Source organism: Cetorhinus maximus, chromosome 17, assembly GCF_964194155.1.
Source record: "Cetorhinus maximus chromosome 17, sCetMax3.hap1.1, whole genome shotgun sequence".
NCBI lineage: Eukaryota > Metazoa > Chordata > Chondrichthyes > Lamniformes > Cetorhinidae > Cetorhinus > Cetorhinus maximus.
In genome coordinates, this window is record NC_135895.1 from 96,934,204 (window position 1) to 96,954,134 (window position 19,931).

At 41.5% G+C, this 19,931-nt stretch overlaps 1 protein-coding gene across 6 annotated transcripts in view; it reads right to left on the minus strand.

Moving 5' to 3' along the window:
• cdc14ab (cell division cycle 14Ab) overlaps positions 1-19,931 on the minus strand; it is a 171,821-nt gene that overhangs the window by 20,860 nt on the left and 131,030 nt on the right. For 5 of the 6 annotated variants that reach the window (XM_078561671.1, XM_078561673.1, XM_078561672.1 and 2 more), the window contains exons 12-14: positions 14,287-14,399; positions 9,766-9,813; positions 2,346-2,471 (exon numbers count right to left, since the gene is read on the minus strand). In XM_078561671.1, coding sequence (XP_078417797.1) covers positions 2,346-2,471; positions 9,766-9,813; positions 14,287-14,399 — 287 coding nt within the window. The remainder of the gene's footprint in view (positions 1-2,345; positions 2,472-9,765; positions 9,814-14,286; positions 14,400-19,931) is intronic. The other variant, XM_078561670.1, reaches the window with a different exon arrangement.

Here is a 19,931-nt window from a genome sequence, read left to right on the forward strand (position 1 = left end):
TGTGCGTTTGGAAGGTGCTGTCGAAAGAGCCTTGGTGAATTCCTGCAGTGCATCTTGTAGATGGTACACATTGCTGCTACTGTGCATCAGTGGTGGAGGGAGTGAATGTTTGTGGATGTGGTGCCAATCAAGTGGGCTGTTTTGTCCTGAATGGTGTCAAGCTTCTTGAGTGTTGTGGGAGCTGCGCTCATCCAGTCAAGTGGGAAGTATTCCATCACACTCCTGACTTGTGCCTTGTAGATGGTGGACAGGCTTTGGGGAGTCAGGAGGTGAGTTACTTGTCGCATGATTTCTAGCCTTTGACCTGCTCTTGTAGCCACAGTATTTATATGGCAAGTTCAGTTCAGTTTTTCGTCACTGATAACCCCCAGGATGTTGATAGTGGGGGATTCAGTGATGATAATGCCATTGAACATCAAGAGATGATGGTTGGATTCTCTCTTGTTGGAGATGTTCATTGCCTGACACTTGTGTGACGCAATGTTATTTGCCACTTAGCTACCATACGTTTGGTCCCTTCATCCAAGTCAGTCATTAATGTCTGTCTGTCTAATGACTCTGAAGAAGAATCGAAATGTTAACTCTGTTTTTCTGTCCACAGATGCTGAGTTTTTCCAGCATTTTGTTTTTGTTTCAGATTTCCAGCATCCACAATATTATGCTTTTATCAATCATTAATGTAAATAGTGGAGGACCCAACACTGACCCCTGTGGCACTCCACTATTTACAACTTGCCTGCCCGAAAAAGACCCATTTATCCCTACTCTCTGCTTCCTGTTAGCTCACCAATCCTTTATCCATACTAATATGTTACGCCCTACACCATTAGCTCTTATGTTGTGTAGGAACCTTTGATGTGACACCTTATCAAATGCCTTTTAGAAATCAAACTACAGCAAGAGTTTACAAATTGTGAGCTGACGAACAACTCATATACTGCTACTGGTCCTAGAAAAACCCAGGGCACAATAAGGAGTTGATCAAATTGAGGATTACTGACCAAAGCCAAAATCAGGTTAACTGCAACAAGCGATTGACCAAACAAACACAAATTTTACAGAATAAACTACAAAGAAAAAAATTAAAATCTTGCTGAGGAAGCAGACATTTATTATCTTCGTAAACTTGAAAGCTTTCAAAAGGCAAACCTGACATTTAAACTTCACAAAAAGCAGCTTTGAGAAAGATCAACATGCAGATTCATAATCTTCCATGATGAAACTGCTGTTGATAATGAGGGGGAAAAATGGACTGGATATATGACTAACTCTGGAAGTCAATTTTTTTTGGACACAGCATATGAGGAGTGGGTAGAGAGACTGAGAAAGAGAAAACTAGATCACTGAAGGTTTCTGTAGGGGCAGTGCCAGTAAGTGGTCTTCCCCCATGCCATTTTGCTAACTCTCCTGTGAATAGAGGAGGAACAGCAATGTTCTCCTAAAGAGGTTGTACAAACCTATCGCTACTTGTGCACAAATTTTGAGTTAGAATCTTGCCCACAACGATGAAAGTAACCATGCTTCAAATAATATATTCTATGTGAATTGCTTTGAGTTGTTGAGAAGCAAAAATGAGCTGCCAACATTAAAATAATTCAATGTGTAGGTTTACATAAGTGCAACAAATACAGTGGCAGGATTAATTGAAACAATGCACTGCAAACTATGCTGGCCAAGGTCAGTGCTGGAGTTGCAAATTAATTTATTTCTTTTTCTTCCATTTTAGTTGTCAACTGAAATCTAATCACACAGGAACTTTCTGCCCTCACTGATACCATATCAATGTAGCCTCATTGCATGTGAGCCTTAAATGAGTCTGAGGTTGTCAATTTGCCACTCAGCCTATTACAACTTGACTCAATTATGTCCTAGCCTGGTATAAAGAGTCACTGGACAGCATCGGGAGCAGAAATTTGGCTTGTTAATTCATTCCTCTACTATGCATTCAAAACTGAGAAACTTAAGGTATAATGTTGTGTCCCACTACAGCCACGATGGTGCAGATCATAGAAAACAGGGATTGAATCTGAAATCTTCCGGTTCTATTTGTTTCACCTCTGGATTGGGCACAACTCCAGTTTAAAACCCAGTGCTACACCAATATTCCACAGTAACAAATGTTTTAAGTAGATAAAATATTTCTAAAGCATACTTAAGAGCAAAGCTGAACATCATGGACCAAACATTAATTTTTCAGGTCACAAAAAAATCAACTTAGACAGAAAGCAAATTTAATTGTATTTAGATTAAGGGAAGACAAAATGTTTTTAGTTTCTGTACTATGTAATTAAAGGCTTGAGACAGTATTTTTTTTTAAAAGTTATCTCTATGAACAAAAACTTCACCTTTTTAGATTACTGTTCATGGGTATGGGGTTTCTGCTAATTCTTCTAGCACTTGGGTAATTCATTGAGATCTTTGAAGATTTCAGAGGTGACATTGATCCTTGGCAAGTACTTGAAGAATTGACTCTGTTAAAACAGACACAAAATTAAACAACCTTGAATTACCACAGTCAAGTATTGAGTAGATAATATTTGCTCTATGATTCAATGTATTCATTTTCTAAAACTGAACTTCAGGGTGATTCACATGGGGTAGAATCTTCTGTTCGGTGAGCATGGAGGGGGGGGCCCACTTGCCAATGCGTAAAATGACACGGGGTGATGTCAGGCGTGCGTCCCGACGTCACCCCGCGTCATTTAGATTTTCAGTTCGCCAGGCGCACAGCCGATTCAGCTGTGCGCCCGCCAAACTGTCAAAGGCCTATTAAGGCTATTAAAAAAGTAATTAACATGATTAATGGACCTGCCCGTCCAACCTTAAGGTTGGCGGGCAGGCCAGGAGCTCAGGCAGGCTTCTGAAAGGACATTAAACTTCATCTACAGGTGGGATGTGGTTTCATGAGGGTATTAAAATTTTTATAAAATGTTTAAGTAAAAGAAATCGACATGTCCCAGCTCATGTGACAGTGGCACATGAGCGGACATGTCAGTAATTTTTTTCCGCTTCTTTACTGAACCTTTCAAATCTGAGCTGATCTCCCTGAGGCAGCACTTTGCCTCAGGAAGATGTGTGTGCACTTTTGCGCGCATGCGCGAAGGAACACACTCCCGGCTCAGGGAATCTCCCCTCCACTACCCCTCCCGCACAGGGAGCGCATAGCACTCCCTGGCGGATGTCACGCCGGGCAGGCCCTAATTGGCCTACCCACATAAAATGGCGGCACGCCCCCAATTGGGGGCACCGATTGGGAAACTGCCCGCTCCTGCACAACACCCCCCCCCCCCACCTCCGAAACGGGGGGAAGAACCTGCCCATCGTCTTTATAATAAAGTAACCATTACAAGAACAAAAACTAAGTTTTTCGAGTAAGATTGTTATATAGTTGCGTCTTATTTTTAAATGCTCTAAAAAATACCGCAACAAAGGTCAATCTGTTGAACAATCCTTGGAATTCTCAAAATTCTAATTTGAGCTTGAGGCAGAGCCACTGAACTATTAAAATGTGGTCAAGCCATTGGCTTATTACAGGTTTAAACATAAAGACCAAAAAATATTCTCTCAGATTATCTGGTTATGATCACATTGCTCTTTGTGGTATCTTGCTGTGTATGAATTAGCTGCTGAGTTTCCAACATTAGAACAGTGAGTGCACTTCAAAAGTAATTCTTGCTTACAAAGCACATTGGGAAGTCCTGAGGTTCTGAACGGCATTTTTATAAATGCAAGCTCTTTTTACTTAATATATGAAGGACGTAGATGAATTGGTCAAAACACAAAGACCTGTGCAACGAGTAATGTTGTAGCATCGGAATCCCCTCCAACTGGGAAATTTAGGGAACATAATTTCAAACCCACAGACATGTTTTCACCGCATGATTGGAACTATAAATTACAAAAGATAAGCTGCAGTCAGCAGTACAGGGCTGGGCAGCAAGGGGTTATAATTCAGGCATTTAGTAAAAAAACTGACTCATCAAAAGGGTTTGGACATTGACTGACTGCTAACAAGGAACAATGGTACCAGGGAAATGCCATTACCTACCTTTAACTAATGCAATCAAGAAGTCTAAGATTATCCAGTACAATAGCACAAAGGACATATCATCAATGTAATACACTCAAGGAATTATGCGATTAAGGTCTGCATCACAGGCAATAGTACTGGAATAGGCTCATTCAACCGCTCATTAATTTTGGAGCTAGCTGCTGTTACTGTGCCACCTCAAACAACAGGAGAATTACTTATACAATGAGAATGGATAATATCCGTCTGAATATATCTTCCATGGAAAACCCTGTATTGTTTTGATCAGCAAGAGCCGATGACATTTGTCTGGACTTTGTGCGGAAACAACTAAATGGTTCTGATGAAGAGTCATATGGACTCAAAACATTAACTGTATTCCTCTCCGCAGATGCTGTCAGAGCTGCTGAGTTTTTCCGGCTATTTTTGTTTCAGGTTTCCAGCATCTGCAGTATTTTGCTTTTAACAACTAAATAGACATTGGAACAAAAGGAAATATATGTTTTGACATGTCTGAGTTAAATTATAAAAGAAGAGCAGATCTGAGTATCTGGGCTGCAGCTGGAAGGAGGGTCAGGGCTGGTTACCTTGACTTAGGCCCAGAATGCCTCATCACCAGAACTTTCCAACAAGCACCAAGACATAGCCTGGCTGGTGGTGAGCAAGGCCCTCACTGTCAGATCTTTCCTACACGCCTGGAGTCTCACTCCCTCTACACGTTGCCCTCGAGGTGGCTGTGATGGGGAACAGACTGTTGTTCACCTCCTTGTGGAACATGCCTTTGCAAAGAAGGTCTGAAGACAGGTGCAGTGGTTTTTGTCGAGGTTCATCCCGAGCAGTTCTGAGACCCAGGACTCTGTGGCCTACCGGCTGTTCATAATGCACTGAGGGACTGGGAATTGTAGAGACCCCTTATGCTGTATGACTCACATTGAGCGTATGCAGTGAATACAACACGTATCACAATTGTATTGAAGCACCTCAGAGTGCAACATGATCTATGTAGATAACTTAAATACCATTGCACTGACTGTCTGTAATGACCATGTTGAAATGTTTGTAATGTTCATTGATTGTATTGAAGCATCTCATGATCTATGCGGAAAACTTGAAAATGATTGCACTTTTTCTGATAGCCATTTTGAAATGCTTTGTAAGGTTCTTTCAGATATTTTATGAATAAATTATATTTTTCCAAAAAAAAACTCAGGCCTACATTTTACACCACACAGACCAGCTGGGTTGGGGATTGTAAGTGTTTTCAGCCGTTTCGTGATGATATTGGCCTGAAGGACTTGGGCTGCAGTCAGAAGGGTCGAGTTTATTCACCTTGACTTAGGCTTACAATCAACAATGGACAGACGAGCCGTGTTGGGGACTGAGAGTTTCAGCCAAATTGTAATGATATTGGTCTGAGAATTTTGTGAAGGTTTGGGGCGAAAGCTTGGTGTTTTTTGCCAGTACCTTGTAACTTGTTTCAGCCATATCTTGGAGATATTGGTCTGAGAATTTTTTCTTAAGGTTTCAGGACAAGGCATGGTGTTTTGCCTGTGTTTTTGCAAGTTTAAACCGAGTTGTGGGGACTGCGTGGAGTTAGCATTTTTGTAAGTTAAAGCCCAAGTCATGGTGACTTTGTGTCAGGTACTGGGAACGGGTTGTTTTAAATTTTGGGGTTTTGTACAGTGGGGTTGTGGGTGATTCAATAAAGCAATTGCGAATTATCAGAAGAAACTTGTCTCGCTGGTCATTCTGTTCAAGCCATAAGTTTGTGAATCTGGTGCCATGAACTTGAGTTTGGGGAGGGTCTCGGAGGGAAAAGGGGAGCCCCTAAATGTGATGCACAGTTTATCTATAGTCACAAAGGTCTCACTGCAATGGTCCAAGACAGCCAATCATCACCTTCTCAGGACCGTTAAGGATAGACAATAAATACAACTTGCCAACTTCATCCACATCCTGCCAAAATATTTTTAAAAATTAAATGGCTTAAAAATCCACCTCTGAACCATGCTGCAAAAAGAAAATGCCAAGTGGAGGATAGTAGCTATTCCAAATGGACTTTGGAGGGATAAGGGAGAAAAGAAGGGAATGAAATCTTTTTTGGTTTTACCTACAGTAATGCCAAAAGGAAACAGATAACCAACCTATGCCTTTTAAAAATCCCAGTTCCCTGGTCCTTCTGCAAATTAGAAAGGCATAAGTACAATTTATAATAATGGAACTTGAATTTGTGTTAATACCTTTAGCATAAAAGCACTTCACATATAACCATTGAAAATGGGACACCTCGACAAGAATCAGATGTAGCAGAAAACATGGCTAAAGATATGGGCACCGAAAAGATTTTAAAAGGTGGAAAGAGATCCAGCAGGAGAGGCCCAGAAAACATGCTAAATATAGTTGATACAATGGTGCAAATAGGAGAAATGAAAAGAGGAGAAAGTTATAGGAATAAAACATTCAGGAGATGTTTAATGGACTGAGGGCTTCGCAGAGAGAGGGTAAGGCAGGACCTTGGAAGGCTTTAAAGGCAAGGACAAGGATTGTAAATTTAATATGGCAGGAAGCAAGGGAAGCTCAGCAAGGATGGGTGTCTTTGGTCAAAGAATGAGAATTAGTATAGATCAGGAAAGCAAAATTTTGAACAAGTTGGGAGTTTCTGACAGGAGAGGATGGAAGGCTAACAAGGAAGGCATTTGCGAGTCAAGTTTGGAAGTGTAAAAGGTATACAATGACTTCAGTGCCAAAGGAACTGAAGTCGGCATGTTCTATCAGAGGCTACAGATGTTGATTTAAAAGTTCAGTTCAGGATTGAAAAATATGCCAATATTGCAGATGGTTCAAGCAGAGTGACCAGGGAGGCAAAAGGAGATAAAGGGTATGAAAGCATAGTCTGTGCAGGGCAAAAAAAAAAAGAACCAGCTTCAGTCCTTCTGATGTTCAGCTGGAAGAAACTGTAGCTGCTCCAAGATTTCAAAACAGATAGAAGTCTGATATCATGGCCAGGATTTTCTGTGCCCGCTGGTGTCAGGCGTGTTCGGTGGCGTGAGCGGACAATATCGTGCAATTGGTTTCACGACAGCATGAAAGCAGTTTGCGATCATCTGCTCAGCCCGGCAATGGCGGGCCACATTTCCCACCGTCAGATGTCAGGAAACTCATTGTAATACATCTGCATATCATTATTAGGCTAGCCCACCAGAATCGTCCTCGCCCCTCCCCCGGCTGGATCGCTGCCCACGTCGGCAGGAAAACATGCCGACGTGTTTTCACAATAGCACAAAAGCGACTTGCACCTGGCAGGCTGCACTTCATCTGGGATGTCAAGGTTTGTTTGCCTACCTTGCTTCGGGAAGCACTTATAGTCATTAGTGCCAAGCTTCACATACAGCGCCATATCACTTTTATGGGGGGGCTCACAGCAGGTCCCCTACCTATCAGGTCAGCCATATGTTAGTGGCTTTTCAATGGCTGCAGGGCTAGGGCTTGCTTGGCAGAGGAGAAGTGGCAAGGGAAGAGGCTGCAGGATGAGGGCTGTACTGGGGAAGGATGGTAACCCAGGGTGTGTATGGTGGCACATGTTGATCTGTGCAAGTGGCCTCAAGATGGTGAGGGCTGAGGAGGCAGTCTCCAGAGGAGATGAGGCCAGATGGACATGTGAGGGTATGTGTGTGAGAATGGGCAGTGACGTCTCTTGAACTGTCAGTGAGTGAGATGCCAGTGAATTTGTGATGGGCTTGAGTGTACGTTTAGAGTGATGGGATGGCTGCCATACCCTGGCTGCACAGATGAGATCATTCATCCGCTATCTGCATTGGATGGCCAACCTCTTCTGTGCAGCATTGGCACTGATCACCACTGCCACCACCTCCCAAGCCTGATTTGTCACGCCACTGCCCATCCTGCAGCCAGAGTGGGGGTAGAGGACATTACAGCTGGCTTCCATGCTGTCCAAAAGGCGTCCCAGTGATGCGTCACTAAACCTGGGGGCTGCAGTCTTTTTGTTTCTTTGTGGACATTTTCCCTGTAGTAGTTCTGGGCAACCAGATGTGTGCGCACGTCTGGACTTTAAATATGGCGCTCGGCGTGGCATGCAAGGTGATGGCATGGCGGGCAGGTGAGAACCCACCTGCCATCAAAACGGTGTGTTTCCCAGGAATGCATAACTAATACGGCAGATTTGGGACGATATGGTGTGAAAACCCACATTGCGGCTGGCAGGTAAAACGTTGTTAAACCGTAGTTTGGGGGGTGGGGGGCTTAAAGGATGGGTATGATCTTGGGGGTGTTGCCTCTGATGGGCAGGAATCTCCGAAAGGAGGTACCCACTTTCCAGTCCACCAGTAGCCTGTGCAGTGAAAACTGCCAGGCTTTGCTTCCGCCTTCCCCTGCATTATAGTAGTGGAGGTGGAATGAGGTCCTTAAGTGGCCATTAATCGGCCCAAAGGCGAATGGGCTATCTGATGCCTTACCCATGCTCTGTAATATGGGGTCAGGTCAGGGATGGGCAGGAAGGCAGCAAGCAGGCCACTCGTTTTATTTTACAAGCCAACTCTCCATCATCCCCACCTTCAAATACGCTGGCAGGGGGCCATAAAATCCTGCCCAATGTTTTTTAAAAATGTAAGATTGGCATTATGGATTCAGATAAAACTTTAGTACATAATTAGGCTACAGGAAGCATAATTACTTGGTGTCTTACAAGAAAAATCCAGGTGTTAGTAATTCAAGCAGACCTCAACCCAGGTTAAAAAAACCCAAGGTAATCTTTCAATAGAAGTTACCAGGGTCACACGGAATCTCGAACTAGCAGACTAGAAATAGCAACATCTTCCTGACCAGCTACCATTTTCTGCAAACTTGATCTCATTTAAAACTCTGCTGCCCTTGTCCTAACCCAACCAAGTTCCACTTGCACATTACCAGTGTTTCTGATCTACAATGGCTCCCAGTCCACCAATGCCTCGATCCCTTCACAGCCTCACTCTTCCCCATTGCTATAACCCCTCCAGCACTCCAAAAACAGTGTGTTCTTCCAATCCTGGCATCTTGTGTATTCCTCACTCCCTTTGCCCCACCACTGACTTCCATGCCTTCAGGCCCGAATGTCTGAAGATCTGGAATTACCTCCTTAAATCTCTCCACTTTACTCTGCCTCTTTGACCAAACTTATAGTCGCTTCTTCTAACATTGCCGTTGTTGGCTCACTGACAATTGTTATCTGGTAATGCTCCTATTGAGCACCTTGGAACATTTTCTACAATGAAGGCACCATATAACTTCAAGGTGTTGTTGCTAACTTGATCCCATATCACTCACTTTCACCCCTTATGCAGGTTTTAGTAAAATGGATCACATTTGGCCCTTTGCAAACTGGGAGTTGACAATGTAACAAGCAAACTGCATCAACACCTGGTTTGTAGGAAATTCTATATTTAAGTATTTGTGTACATTTTCCTGAAATGTAATTTTCAAATATTGCTGAGGGATTCAATCATACAGAAAAGACGTCTTTACATAATTTATAAGAAACTCAATTACTTTGATTGTCTTTGTCTAGTTATAGGAAAGCAAGTTTTTTTATATAAATAAAGGATTTAACTAGTTATTCACTTTCAAACCTTTCCTTCATTTTCAGTGGTATCCAAAACCAACCATTTCCACCTTTACCTGCATTGTTACTCAAAAACATAGTTAAACTAGAAAAATGACAAAAATAAAAAACTTCTGCTTACCTGAATGGTTGTGATGGAGATCTCGAATGAATTTTCATATCATCCAACCTTTAAAATAACAAACATATTAATAAATGCAATGCACCTTTTTAAAAGGTCAGTTAATAAATTTATCTTTAAATCAATGTTTAGATAGTAAACATTTAGAAAAAATAAAATTTCAGATCCACGTTTAGATAACGTTGCTTTATTGCAACGTTTTTACAAACAGGAAAATGAGAGCTGCTGATCATTAGTCTCTGGTAAATCACAATTATATTAGTTAAATCAGTTATGAAAATAGACTAAAAACAGTTCTTTGATCACTGTAACGCACACAGTAGTCACCTTTGAAGAAACATTAGTAAACATGTTAAGGATAGAAAATGACATCATCTTTTCCATTTCAATTGTGCTTCTTCATGCAAATTGTAACAATTATTTATTTTTAAAAAGTGCGATCCTACTTCAGGGGATAAGATGAAAGGACAGGAAAAATGAACAAAACCTTATTTTCGTAATAAGATGCTCATTTGTGCAGCAGCTGCATTTTAACAAAGCAAATGTCATTCAATAGTACATGTACACATACTATTTTCCTTGAAATAGATTAGATTTTAAGTAACAACATTTGTTTTAAGTGGTAGACTGCAAAATGGTACAGGAAAGGAACATGTACTTCACCAGGAAGTGGTATTGAAACTTTGAGAATTATCCAAGTGGTAGAATTATTCATAGTATCTTAAATTAGGTTTTTTTCATCACAGCAGCCATTCTTAATATTGAGTACACAGCATTATGGACCTGATAAATTATGTGAAAATTCTACCCATGGCGTTATTCTCATCTACTGGCATCTTCGTAGATGTACAATTGCAACCTTTATTATGGCCAAATTGCGGTCAAGCCTTTTAAGTATGGTTTTAGGTGTACTGTTAGTGACATCGCCATTGTCAAATGGCAATGTTGTATGTGTAAGCTTAGATAGACGGCACCTCCATGCTATTTGTCCACATAGGATATCACTGCTGTGTCTGGTGCTGGGCTTTGCCAACAGCTGTGTGCACCTTCCAGGAAAGGTTATTAGAAAGCAGAGGCAAGAACTTCCCTGCCAGGAGCACTTGGATAAGGTGATGCATTCCAAAGATTACTGATCGAAATCAGCTAACACAGCACAGTTTGAATCAATGCCTTTCTAGTCTGTATGGTTCAGTATCACTTAGCATGGACCAAAGATTGAACCCAGTATCTTTGTTCTGTATGGGCGCTTTTAGCTGGTGCTTGTTTAGTTGGATCATAATTGAGCATCATTGTGCTGACTCCTCTAACCTACATGACTAAAGCAATATGCACCTTAATTAAATTAAAAATGTACACCCATGGAAGTGTTGCTCTATTGTTCTACTGTCAAAATATAGGGACATGATTTTAGCTAAGTGAATGTAAGAAGCCAGTGCACAAATGCCACTTGCCCATGCCAAAGATAATTGATCTCTTCTGCCACTATTTAGAGACCAAACTCGAAGAAGCAACTTTGTTTGATCCCTAGTCACCTGTAAACAAAATAACTGTTGGGCAAGTAACTAAAGATAAGACTGTGTAGAATATTAGTTACTGTTTAATAAGTGGATTACAGACAAAGACATATTAGCCAGGATATACAGCTATAAATAGCATTTTATTTCATCTGTTCAATTAAGTTGTTCATATTTTTCTCCTGTTGTACAGGCGTGTTTAAGTGCAAACAGTTCAGATCTATTTTGAGCTTAATTTTATTTATAAAAATGGCAAGCCAACTAAAATATTCAAAACCATTAACTTTTCTCTGGGGTTGGGAATGAAGAGATGGACGTTTCCTTTGATCAATAATTTAAAAGACCTTGAGTGCTACAAATGACAATTGCAGCAGAGATCTTGTTCCCATATTTTGCACAAAAAATAAAATCTCTATTGTCTTACTGGTTACTTTCACTGTTCTAATATTGCTTTAAATCATCAGCTGTGTGAATGAAAACTGTACTTTGACTAATAGGCCCCCAAAATTCTGATTTTGTTATGTAACCCTCCACACAATCTAAAAAATCATGCAGAAGTGCCTCTCTGCTCCTATGGAGATGCAGCTGGGATGACTATGTTCTACTTATGATTTGTATCATGCAGAAACAATACTTTGATAAATATGACGCCAAGCAAATTTTCTTAAAATGCATTTTTTTTTTGAAGAGAGGAAAGTAGAATATCTGAGAGCTATTTTGAGCACCCCTTCTCACCTGGTCGTAACAATAGTTACTCCATTGCTCTTAATTGTGAAACTAGCAATAACAGAACTTAGACTTTAAATGCAGTAATATTACCAGCCAGAGCATATGAAAGCTATAAGTATACTAGTTTATTTCCACATACAGAACAAATTGTTTATGGTTCATTTCTAATTAAGTTAGTCTCACACTGGGGCAATGAACATCTTAATACGCATTGTTGCGAGATATTATTTTCTAAGAGGTTTGAGAAAATGCCTGGACATTTTAAGGATTCAAGCCCCCAAACTGTATAAAACACTGGTTTGGCCTCAACTAGTGTAGCATGTCCAGTTCTGGGCACCACACTTTTAGGAAGGATGTGACGGTATTTGAGAGCATGCAGAAAGATTCACAAGAATAGCTCAAGGCATGAGCAGCCTCAGTTACATGGATAGATTGGAGAAGCTGGGACTGATCTCCTTGCAGGAGAGAAGGTTAAGAGGAGATATGATAGAAGTGTTCAAAATAATGAGGGGTATAGACAGAGCAGTTTAGGAGAAACTGTTCCCATTGGCAATGAGTTGCTTTTGCAGAGAGCCCGCGCAGACATGAGGTCATTCCTTCCGTGCTGTATCCATTCTACGATTCTAAACTGAGTGTAAACGTGAGAATGCCTACAAATTATTTTAGGAACATTCCATTATCACATCAGTTATTTAACTAAATGAATGTTAATTACATAGGTCAAACTTTTTACAGCCAATTATAAACTTGAAATAAAACTACACTATTAGTTATAAAGGCAAAGTAAAGTTACAATGGGTTAATAGGAGAATTTAACTTTTTACATTCTTATATTTTAAAAAGGGAGATGGAACAAGTCTAGGGAGCTCTAGTTAGCTTGCAATCGTTACTCCAAAATGTCATTAAAAAAACAAATAGAAACTGAAAATACAACAAAAGAATAGTTGGCATGGATTTCAAAAGGGAAGGTCACGCTTGACCAAACTCACTGAATTCTTTGAAGAACGAACAGTTAGACAAAGGTTAGACAAGAGTAATGCAGTACATATAATATGTTTGGATTTTCAAAATGCCCTCAATAAGACATTGCATAGTAGTCTCATGACTGAAGCATGGAGGAGTCAGGAGCCAAAGCAGCACAATGGATAGCAAGCTGAGTACAAAACAAAGGGGGGGCTAAGCATAGCTACTCAGACTGGCAAAATCTGTGAAGTCAACCACCGCTGTTCATTAATGGTTTGGACTTGAGAATCGGAAGTACAATTTCAAAATTGGGAGGTGCATATAATGCAAAAGGAAGAATGTGATCAAATACAGGAAGATATTAGTAAGTCTGCAGAATGACCATGTAATTACCAAAGAATTTCAATATGGATAAGTGTGAGGCAGTGTATTTTGGTAGGAAGAATATAGAGGTTGCATACCACTTAGATACTCCATACTACTTAGATAATAAGAATCTGCATAGGGTAGAGGAGCAAAGGGATTTAGGAATACAGATTCACAATCAGTAAAAAAAAAAGTGCTGCAGGTTAGTAAGGCCATTTTAAAAGGCAAACCATGCACTGGGGGTTCATTTCAAGGGAGACAGAATTGAAAAATCAGAGAAATTATGCTAAGCTTGTACCAAAAACTTTGGTTAGATCAAAGCAATGTGAACAGCTTTCATCTCTATAAATGTAAAATGGTCCTTAATTAATCCAATTCAGGGGAAATTTCTTCGCCCAACAATGTGGAATATTATATTACAAGGAATAGCTGAGGCAAACAGCATTGAAGCATTTAACAGAAAATTAGATAAGTACATTGAGGAGGTAAGGAATTGAAGGATATGCTGATAGGCTTAGTTGAAATAGGGTGAGAGAAGCCTGTGGAGCATAAACGCTGGTATAGACCAATCAGGCTCAATAGCCTGTTTCTGTACACTGAATTGCATCAAGTGTACAGTAATGTTGAAACTGCTGTAACTAAAACTGGCTGGTATTAGATCTTACAAACTATATGGGCTTGAGTAAAGGGACAGATTTACATTCCACTAAGTTTTTTTATATACAAGAATATTGATCATTTTAGAGTTAACACCAAAATATATGCATTTGATAGCCCTAAAAAAAACTGCTCTGAACTCTAAAGTGAGGTACAAGTTAATTATAAATGCCAACAAGCCATTTGGACAAAATGTCTTCAAAATTCTTCCCTAAAATTTCCGAAATATTTTTTTCCCACTTTTAGGATTTTATTGAACATAGTTTTGTGATGTATAAATCATATATATTACCTTAACGTTCCTGTTGTTGCTGATCGTGGTTGTCTCCTGCTTTTTAAGGCACGAAGTTTATCTCCCTGAGTCATATAATTTGTTGCTGGACTTCCATCTTCTGCATAATTGTTCTGTAAAGAAAAAAAGAGAATTTTGTGGGACAGGTTTTGAATGCAAAGAAAACACACATTTTAAACTTATAAGAAATAACTGTACAGTGATGGAGATAGTTGGGCATGGGAGGAGTAGAGGGATAAATAAGGTATTTAACAGGCATTGAAGCATTGCAGTCAGTTCTAATACAGGGTATACTCCTTTTCTCACACTAGCTGAATCTCCCGCACACAGAAAGTCTGCGTTCTAGACTGTGGCTACGATGAAACACCACCAGGGACTGAAACATGGGGTGAGGGAGTAGACAACATATGGCAGAACAGAGGATCTTGATAATGGGGGCTTAACTCTGGGAACATTGGGACACTAATATCCCAGTCAATCCCTCAATCCAGTTGTAATTCAATTAGATCATGGCTCATCTATAACTCAACTTTCATTCACCTTTACGTCTTCGCTTTTGTATTCCACCCCTAGGGCCAGCATTCTATTTGCCTTTTTGATTATTTCCTTTGTACCTGTGCAAGAGCTTTTAGCGATGTGTATATGCACACCTAAATCCCCTTGTTCCTCCGCAGCTCCTAGTCTCTCAAACTAAGAAAATACTCCAATTCATTCTTTCTCACATCCTAAGTGTTTGGGGGGGTGGGGGAGAGAGTTGAAGAGCAGGCGCTCGGAGGTGCGCTTCTGATCAGCGCCCCCAATCGAGGGGTGCGCTGCCATTTTAAGTGGGCGGGCCAATTAAGGCCCACCCAGCGTGACGTCCGCACGGAAGCGCTATGCGCTCCCTGTGCGGACGGGGAGGAATCCCTAAACCTGAGAGTGTGCTCTTTTGTGCATGAAAGAGCGCACTTATTTCCTCGAGGCAAAGTGCTGCCTCAGGGAGATCGGCTCTACTGAAAAAAATATTAAAAATAGAAAAAAAAAATTCCGTGACATGTCCCCTCATGTGACACTGTCACATGAGTTGGGACATATCCATAACTTTTAAAAATACTTTAATTAAATATTTTAAAACGTACATGAAACCGCATCCCGCCCATGGATGAGGTTTCATGCTTTTTCTAATGCCCGCCAGGGCTCCTGGCCTGCCTGCCAACCTTAAGGTTGGACGGGCAGGTCCATTAATTACTTAAATGACTCTGTCGATGGCCTCAATTGGCCATTGACAGGTCGGTGGGCACACAGTTGATTTTGCTGAGCCCCTGCCTACCTGAAAATTTAAATGGGGAGCAGTGACGTCGGGAATTCCACCCAATGTCACCGCGTGTCATTTCATGCCCTGCCCCGCTCACCGATGGGAAAATCCTGGCCCATTATTCTACTCCCATCTACACAACCTACTGTGCCATGTAACTTAGGCCATATGCAAACTTGGAGATATAACTCTATATTTCTTCATCCAAGTCATTAACATATATCCATTAAAATCCTGCAGACCACCACATGGGACTATGGAATGATGACAACTGTCAGAGAATCTTTATCCCTCTCCTCCCAATTAATCAAATTTTTAATCAAAAAGCTGCAATGTGGAAGAAGGACTTCTTGTATTATCCAATCTGAAAATTACAACGTGTCTTTAAATGCTTTTAAAAATATATATCCAACCATAAGATTGGCCAATCACTGAGAAGCCACAATTTACTGTTGCGAGCTAAAACATCTGTGCATCCTGTATTACACTGAGGGAGGTGACCAGAAGGTATAGTCTAGGGGGTGTAAACACAAGCACAGACACAAAACAACTCTTTAAACAAGTTTAAAGACATGAATTACATGACTGTTGTACCTTTTCTAGTGCTTATATTAAAAGTTTTATTTTTAATGTCAGCTCTTTGGTTTGTGGCAGTACAAGGTGGTAGCTGATTTTACTATCTGCTTTGTTTTACTGAAAGCTGCTTTCTGATTGATCTCTCTCTCAATTGGCAATTCATCCTTTCTCCTTCCTGTACCTTGACTGATACGTACTATACCTATTAAATTTTGTTGTTTTAGAAAAGATATTTTTGAGCCAATCAGATCCAAATGTGATGTTTTGACATGTGACAAATGCATTCTTACACAACTTTGAAATTGTAACATAGGGCTGAATCTTCTGGCTGGCGTGCGGGTGGCAGAGCACCCTTGATGGGCGGGCAGCATGCGGCATCGTGATGCTTCGGTCGGCGGGCACGCTATGCAGTGGGACGCGTGCCAGCCATTGATTAAAGGCCTTGTTAAGACCATTAACTTACCAATCGACCAGGATTTTGAGGAGCCCATGCGAACTTCGGCTCAGCGCAAGGGCCCATTGGGCAGGCGGGTAAGTAATTTTTTTTACAAACCTCATTCAGTGGTGGGATGAGGTTTGATATCTGAATTATAAAATTGTAATAAAGTTTTTGTGTATTACATTAACATGTCCCATCTCGTGTGATATTTTCACATGAGGGGGACATGTTAATGATTTTTAAAATTTTCTATTTTTAATGTTTCAGTGCCTTTCAGCGATCTCCCTGAGGCAGCACTTTGACTCAGGGAGATGCCCGTGAAAGAGCGCACATGTGAAAGAGCGCACTCTAGCAGTTGGGGAATCCCCCCCGCCCGCACAAAGTGCATTGCGCTTCCAGTCGGGTGGCCCGCTGGGCGGGCCTTAATTGGCCCGCCCACTTAAAATGACGGCGGGGCCCATTTCGGTGCGGCGATCGGCTGCCCGCCCGCCACCAAGTCGATTGGGCCCGCCCATCAAGGGCAAAATTCTGCCCATATAGACTAAGAGTATCAAACACACAGCCTGCGGCTCTGTTTCATTGTGCTTAAGGTGTGCTGTACTGACTCTCCTGGAATGGGACATGAATTTTCCAGGCATTGCCTCTAATAACATGGCAGAATTACATCTTTTACATTATATGCCATGGAAGCAACCACCCCACTCCATGATGTCACCCTCCCATCAGCTCAGGACTGGCACCCACATTGAAAGGAGAGAGGGACAAAGCAGGGAGATGTATAGGATTGGGCTGGAAGATGGCAAAGTGTGTAGGGAGAGGAGATTAGGGGCAGATAAATTGGGTCTTGGGACAGGAGTATGAGGATAATGGGGAGAAAGGAAGGCTAAGCAATAAAGATTAGGAGATGGGGGCTTGTTGGGGGTGGGGGAGAGAAGAAAAGGAGACTAGAGGACAGAAATTGTGAGGTTAATACTCGTGGCTGCGGGTGGAGATATGAGAGACTGGTGTTGAGAAGAGAATGATGACTGGGAAGAGGCCAGGGAAAGAGTGTCAGTAGAGCTTACACAGCACAAGCTCCACCTCACATATTTTGCAGAAGGATCATGAAACAGGTTCCCTTTCTCTTTATTTAGATTGATCCTACACTGATTTACAACAGTCATCTAAAAAGTGGAGACTGATATGATATTAGCTCTGCCATTGGCACAGATAATCCAGTTTTTTTTTTTAAAATGCTCCTGCCAGTGAATGCTTGGGAGAAGAAGCAGTGAGGCAAAAGCATTTAAACAAAAAACCTGGATTGTAGCAGCCCCAGGTTGGCGCTCCTGTACCATCGGGGCTTGGACTTCCACAACATCGGCGCTCTGGCTTCAGATCAGATCTGGGTCTTCAAATGGGAACGCAGGTCCAAGAGAGGGAAGGAATGAGAGGGTGGGTTAGGGAGGGGGGAAACCACGACCTGGAGGTCAGGCTGCAACCTGGAGGTCGGGTAGGAGGCTGTAATTCAGAAGTTGGAGAGGGGTAACTTGGAAATGGGGGGGGGCCGATCCAAAATGGTGCCAAATGGGTCTTGCGGGAAATGACGTTAAAACGAACCTTGCAACGCTCAACAAAATTACAGGCGCCATTAACTTGTAGATGTTAAAATGAGAAAACGATTAACGGGGAGTTACTGTAGATGCATTTCTAAGGGAAAGGGAAAGCTCATCTTGACTTGGGGTTCTTGCCAACTATCATCCCATCTCTGACCCCAAGGTGTATGAATGTACCCTGTCATCCAGCTCCATGTTCACCACTTCAACCAATCCCCATTTAAATGACATTAGCCCTATTTTCCAACTACCAACCAACAACCAACTACCCTGGTCCAACTCAAAATCAAATACGAACATATGAACTAGGCGCAGGAGTAGGCCACTCGGCCTCTTGAGCCTGTTCTGCCATCCAATGAGATCATGGCTGAGCTGATTGGTAACTTATGCTCCACATTCCCACCTAGTTCCAATAACCTTTCACCCCCTTGCTTATCAAGAATCTACCTACATCTGCAGGACAGGCGGATAAGGTGGTTAAAAAAAAGCATATGGAATGCTTTCTTTTATTGATCGGAAGTATTGAATACAAAAGCAGGAATGTAATGTTGGAACTGTATAAAACGCTGGTTAGGCCACAGCTGGGATTTTGTGTACAGTTCTGGTTACCATGTAGCAGGAAAATTGCTCTGGAGGGAGTACACAGGAGATTTACAAGAATGCTGCCAGGGCTGGAAAATTGCAGCTAAGAAGAAATATTGGATAGGCTAGGATTGCTTACCTTAGAACAGAGGACGCTGGGGAGTGACCTAATTGATGTGTACAAAATTATGAGGGGCCTAGATAGTGTAGGCATGAAAGACCTGTTTCCCCTAGCTGAGGGATCAATTATCAGGGGGGATAGATTTTAAGGTGCTTGGTAAAATGATTAGAGGGGACATGAGGAATAGCTTTTTCACCCACAGGGTGGTAGGCATCTGGAACTCACTGCCTAAATTAGTGATTGAGGCTGAAACACTCAACTCATTTAAAAGATACCTGGATATGCACCTGAAGTTCTGTAACCTGCAAGGCTATGGACCAGGTGCTGGAAAGTGGGATTAAAAATTAGCGTCTAGATTCTTTTTTCCTTTTTAGGGCTGGCACAGACACAATGAGCTGAATGGCTTCTTTCTGCGCCATAACTTTTCTATGGTTAAAAATATTTAAAGACTCCTTCCACTGTCTTTTGAGGACGAGAACCTCAGAAAAAAATTCTCAGCTGTTTTAAATGGGCAGCCCATTATTTTGGAACAGTGACCCCTAGTTCTAGATTCCCCCTCAAGAGGAAACATCGCTCCCACATCCACCCTGTCAAGGCCCCTCAGGATCTTATATGTTTCAGTCAAGTCGCCTTTTACTCTTCTAAACTCCAGCAGATATAAGGCTAGCCTGTCCAACCCTTCCATTCCAGGTATTAGTCTAGTAAACCTTCTCTGAACTGCTTTTAATGCATTTACATCTTCCTTAAATAAGGTGACCAATACTGTACACAATAGTCCAGCTGTGGTCTCACCAATGACCTGTATAACTGAAGCATAACCCTCCCTACTTTTGCATTCAATTACCCTCACAATAAACGATAACATTCTATTAGCTTTCCTAATTATTTGCAATTCATGCACTAGGGCACCCAAATCCCTCTGCATCTCAAGAGCTCTGCAATCATTCACTATTAAGGTAATATGATAAACCAAAATACTGCAGATGCTGGAAATCTGGAACAAAAACAGAAAATGCTGGAAACACTCAGCAGGTTTGGCAG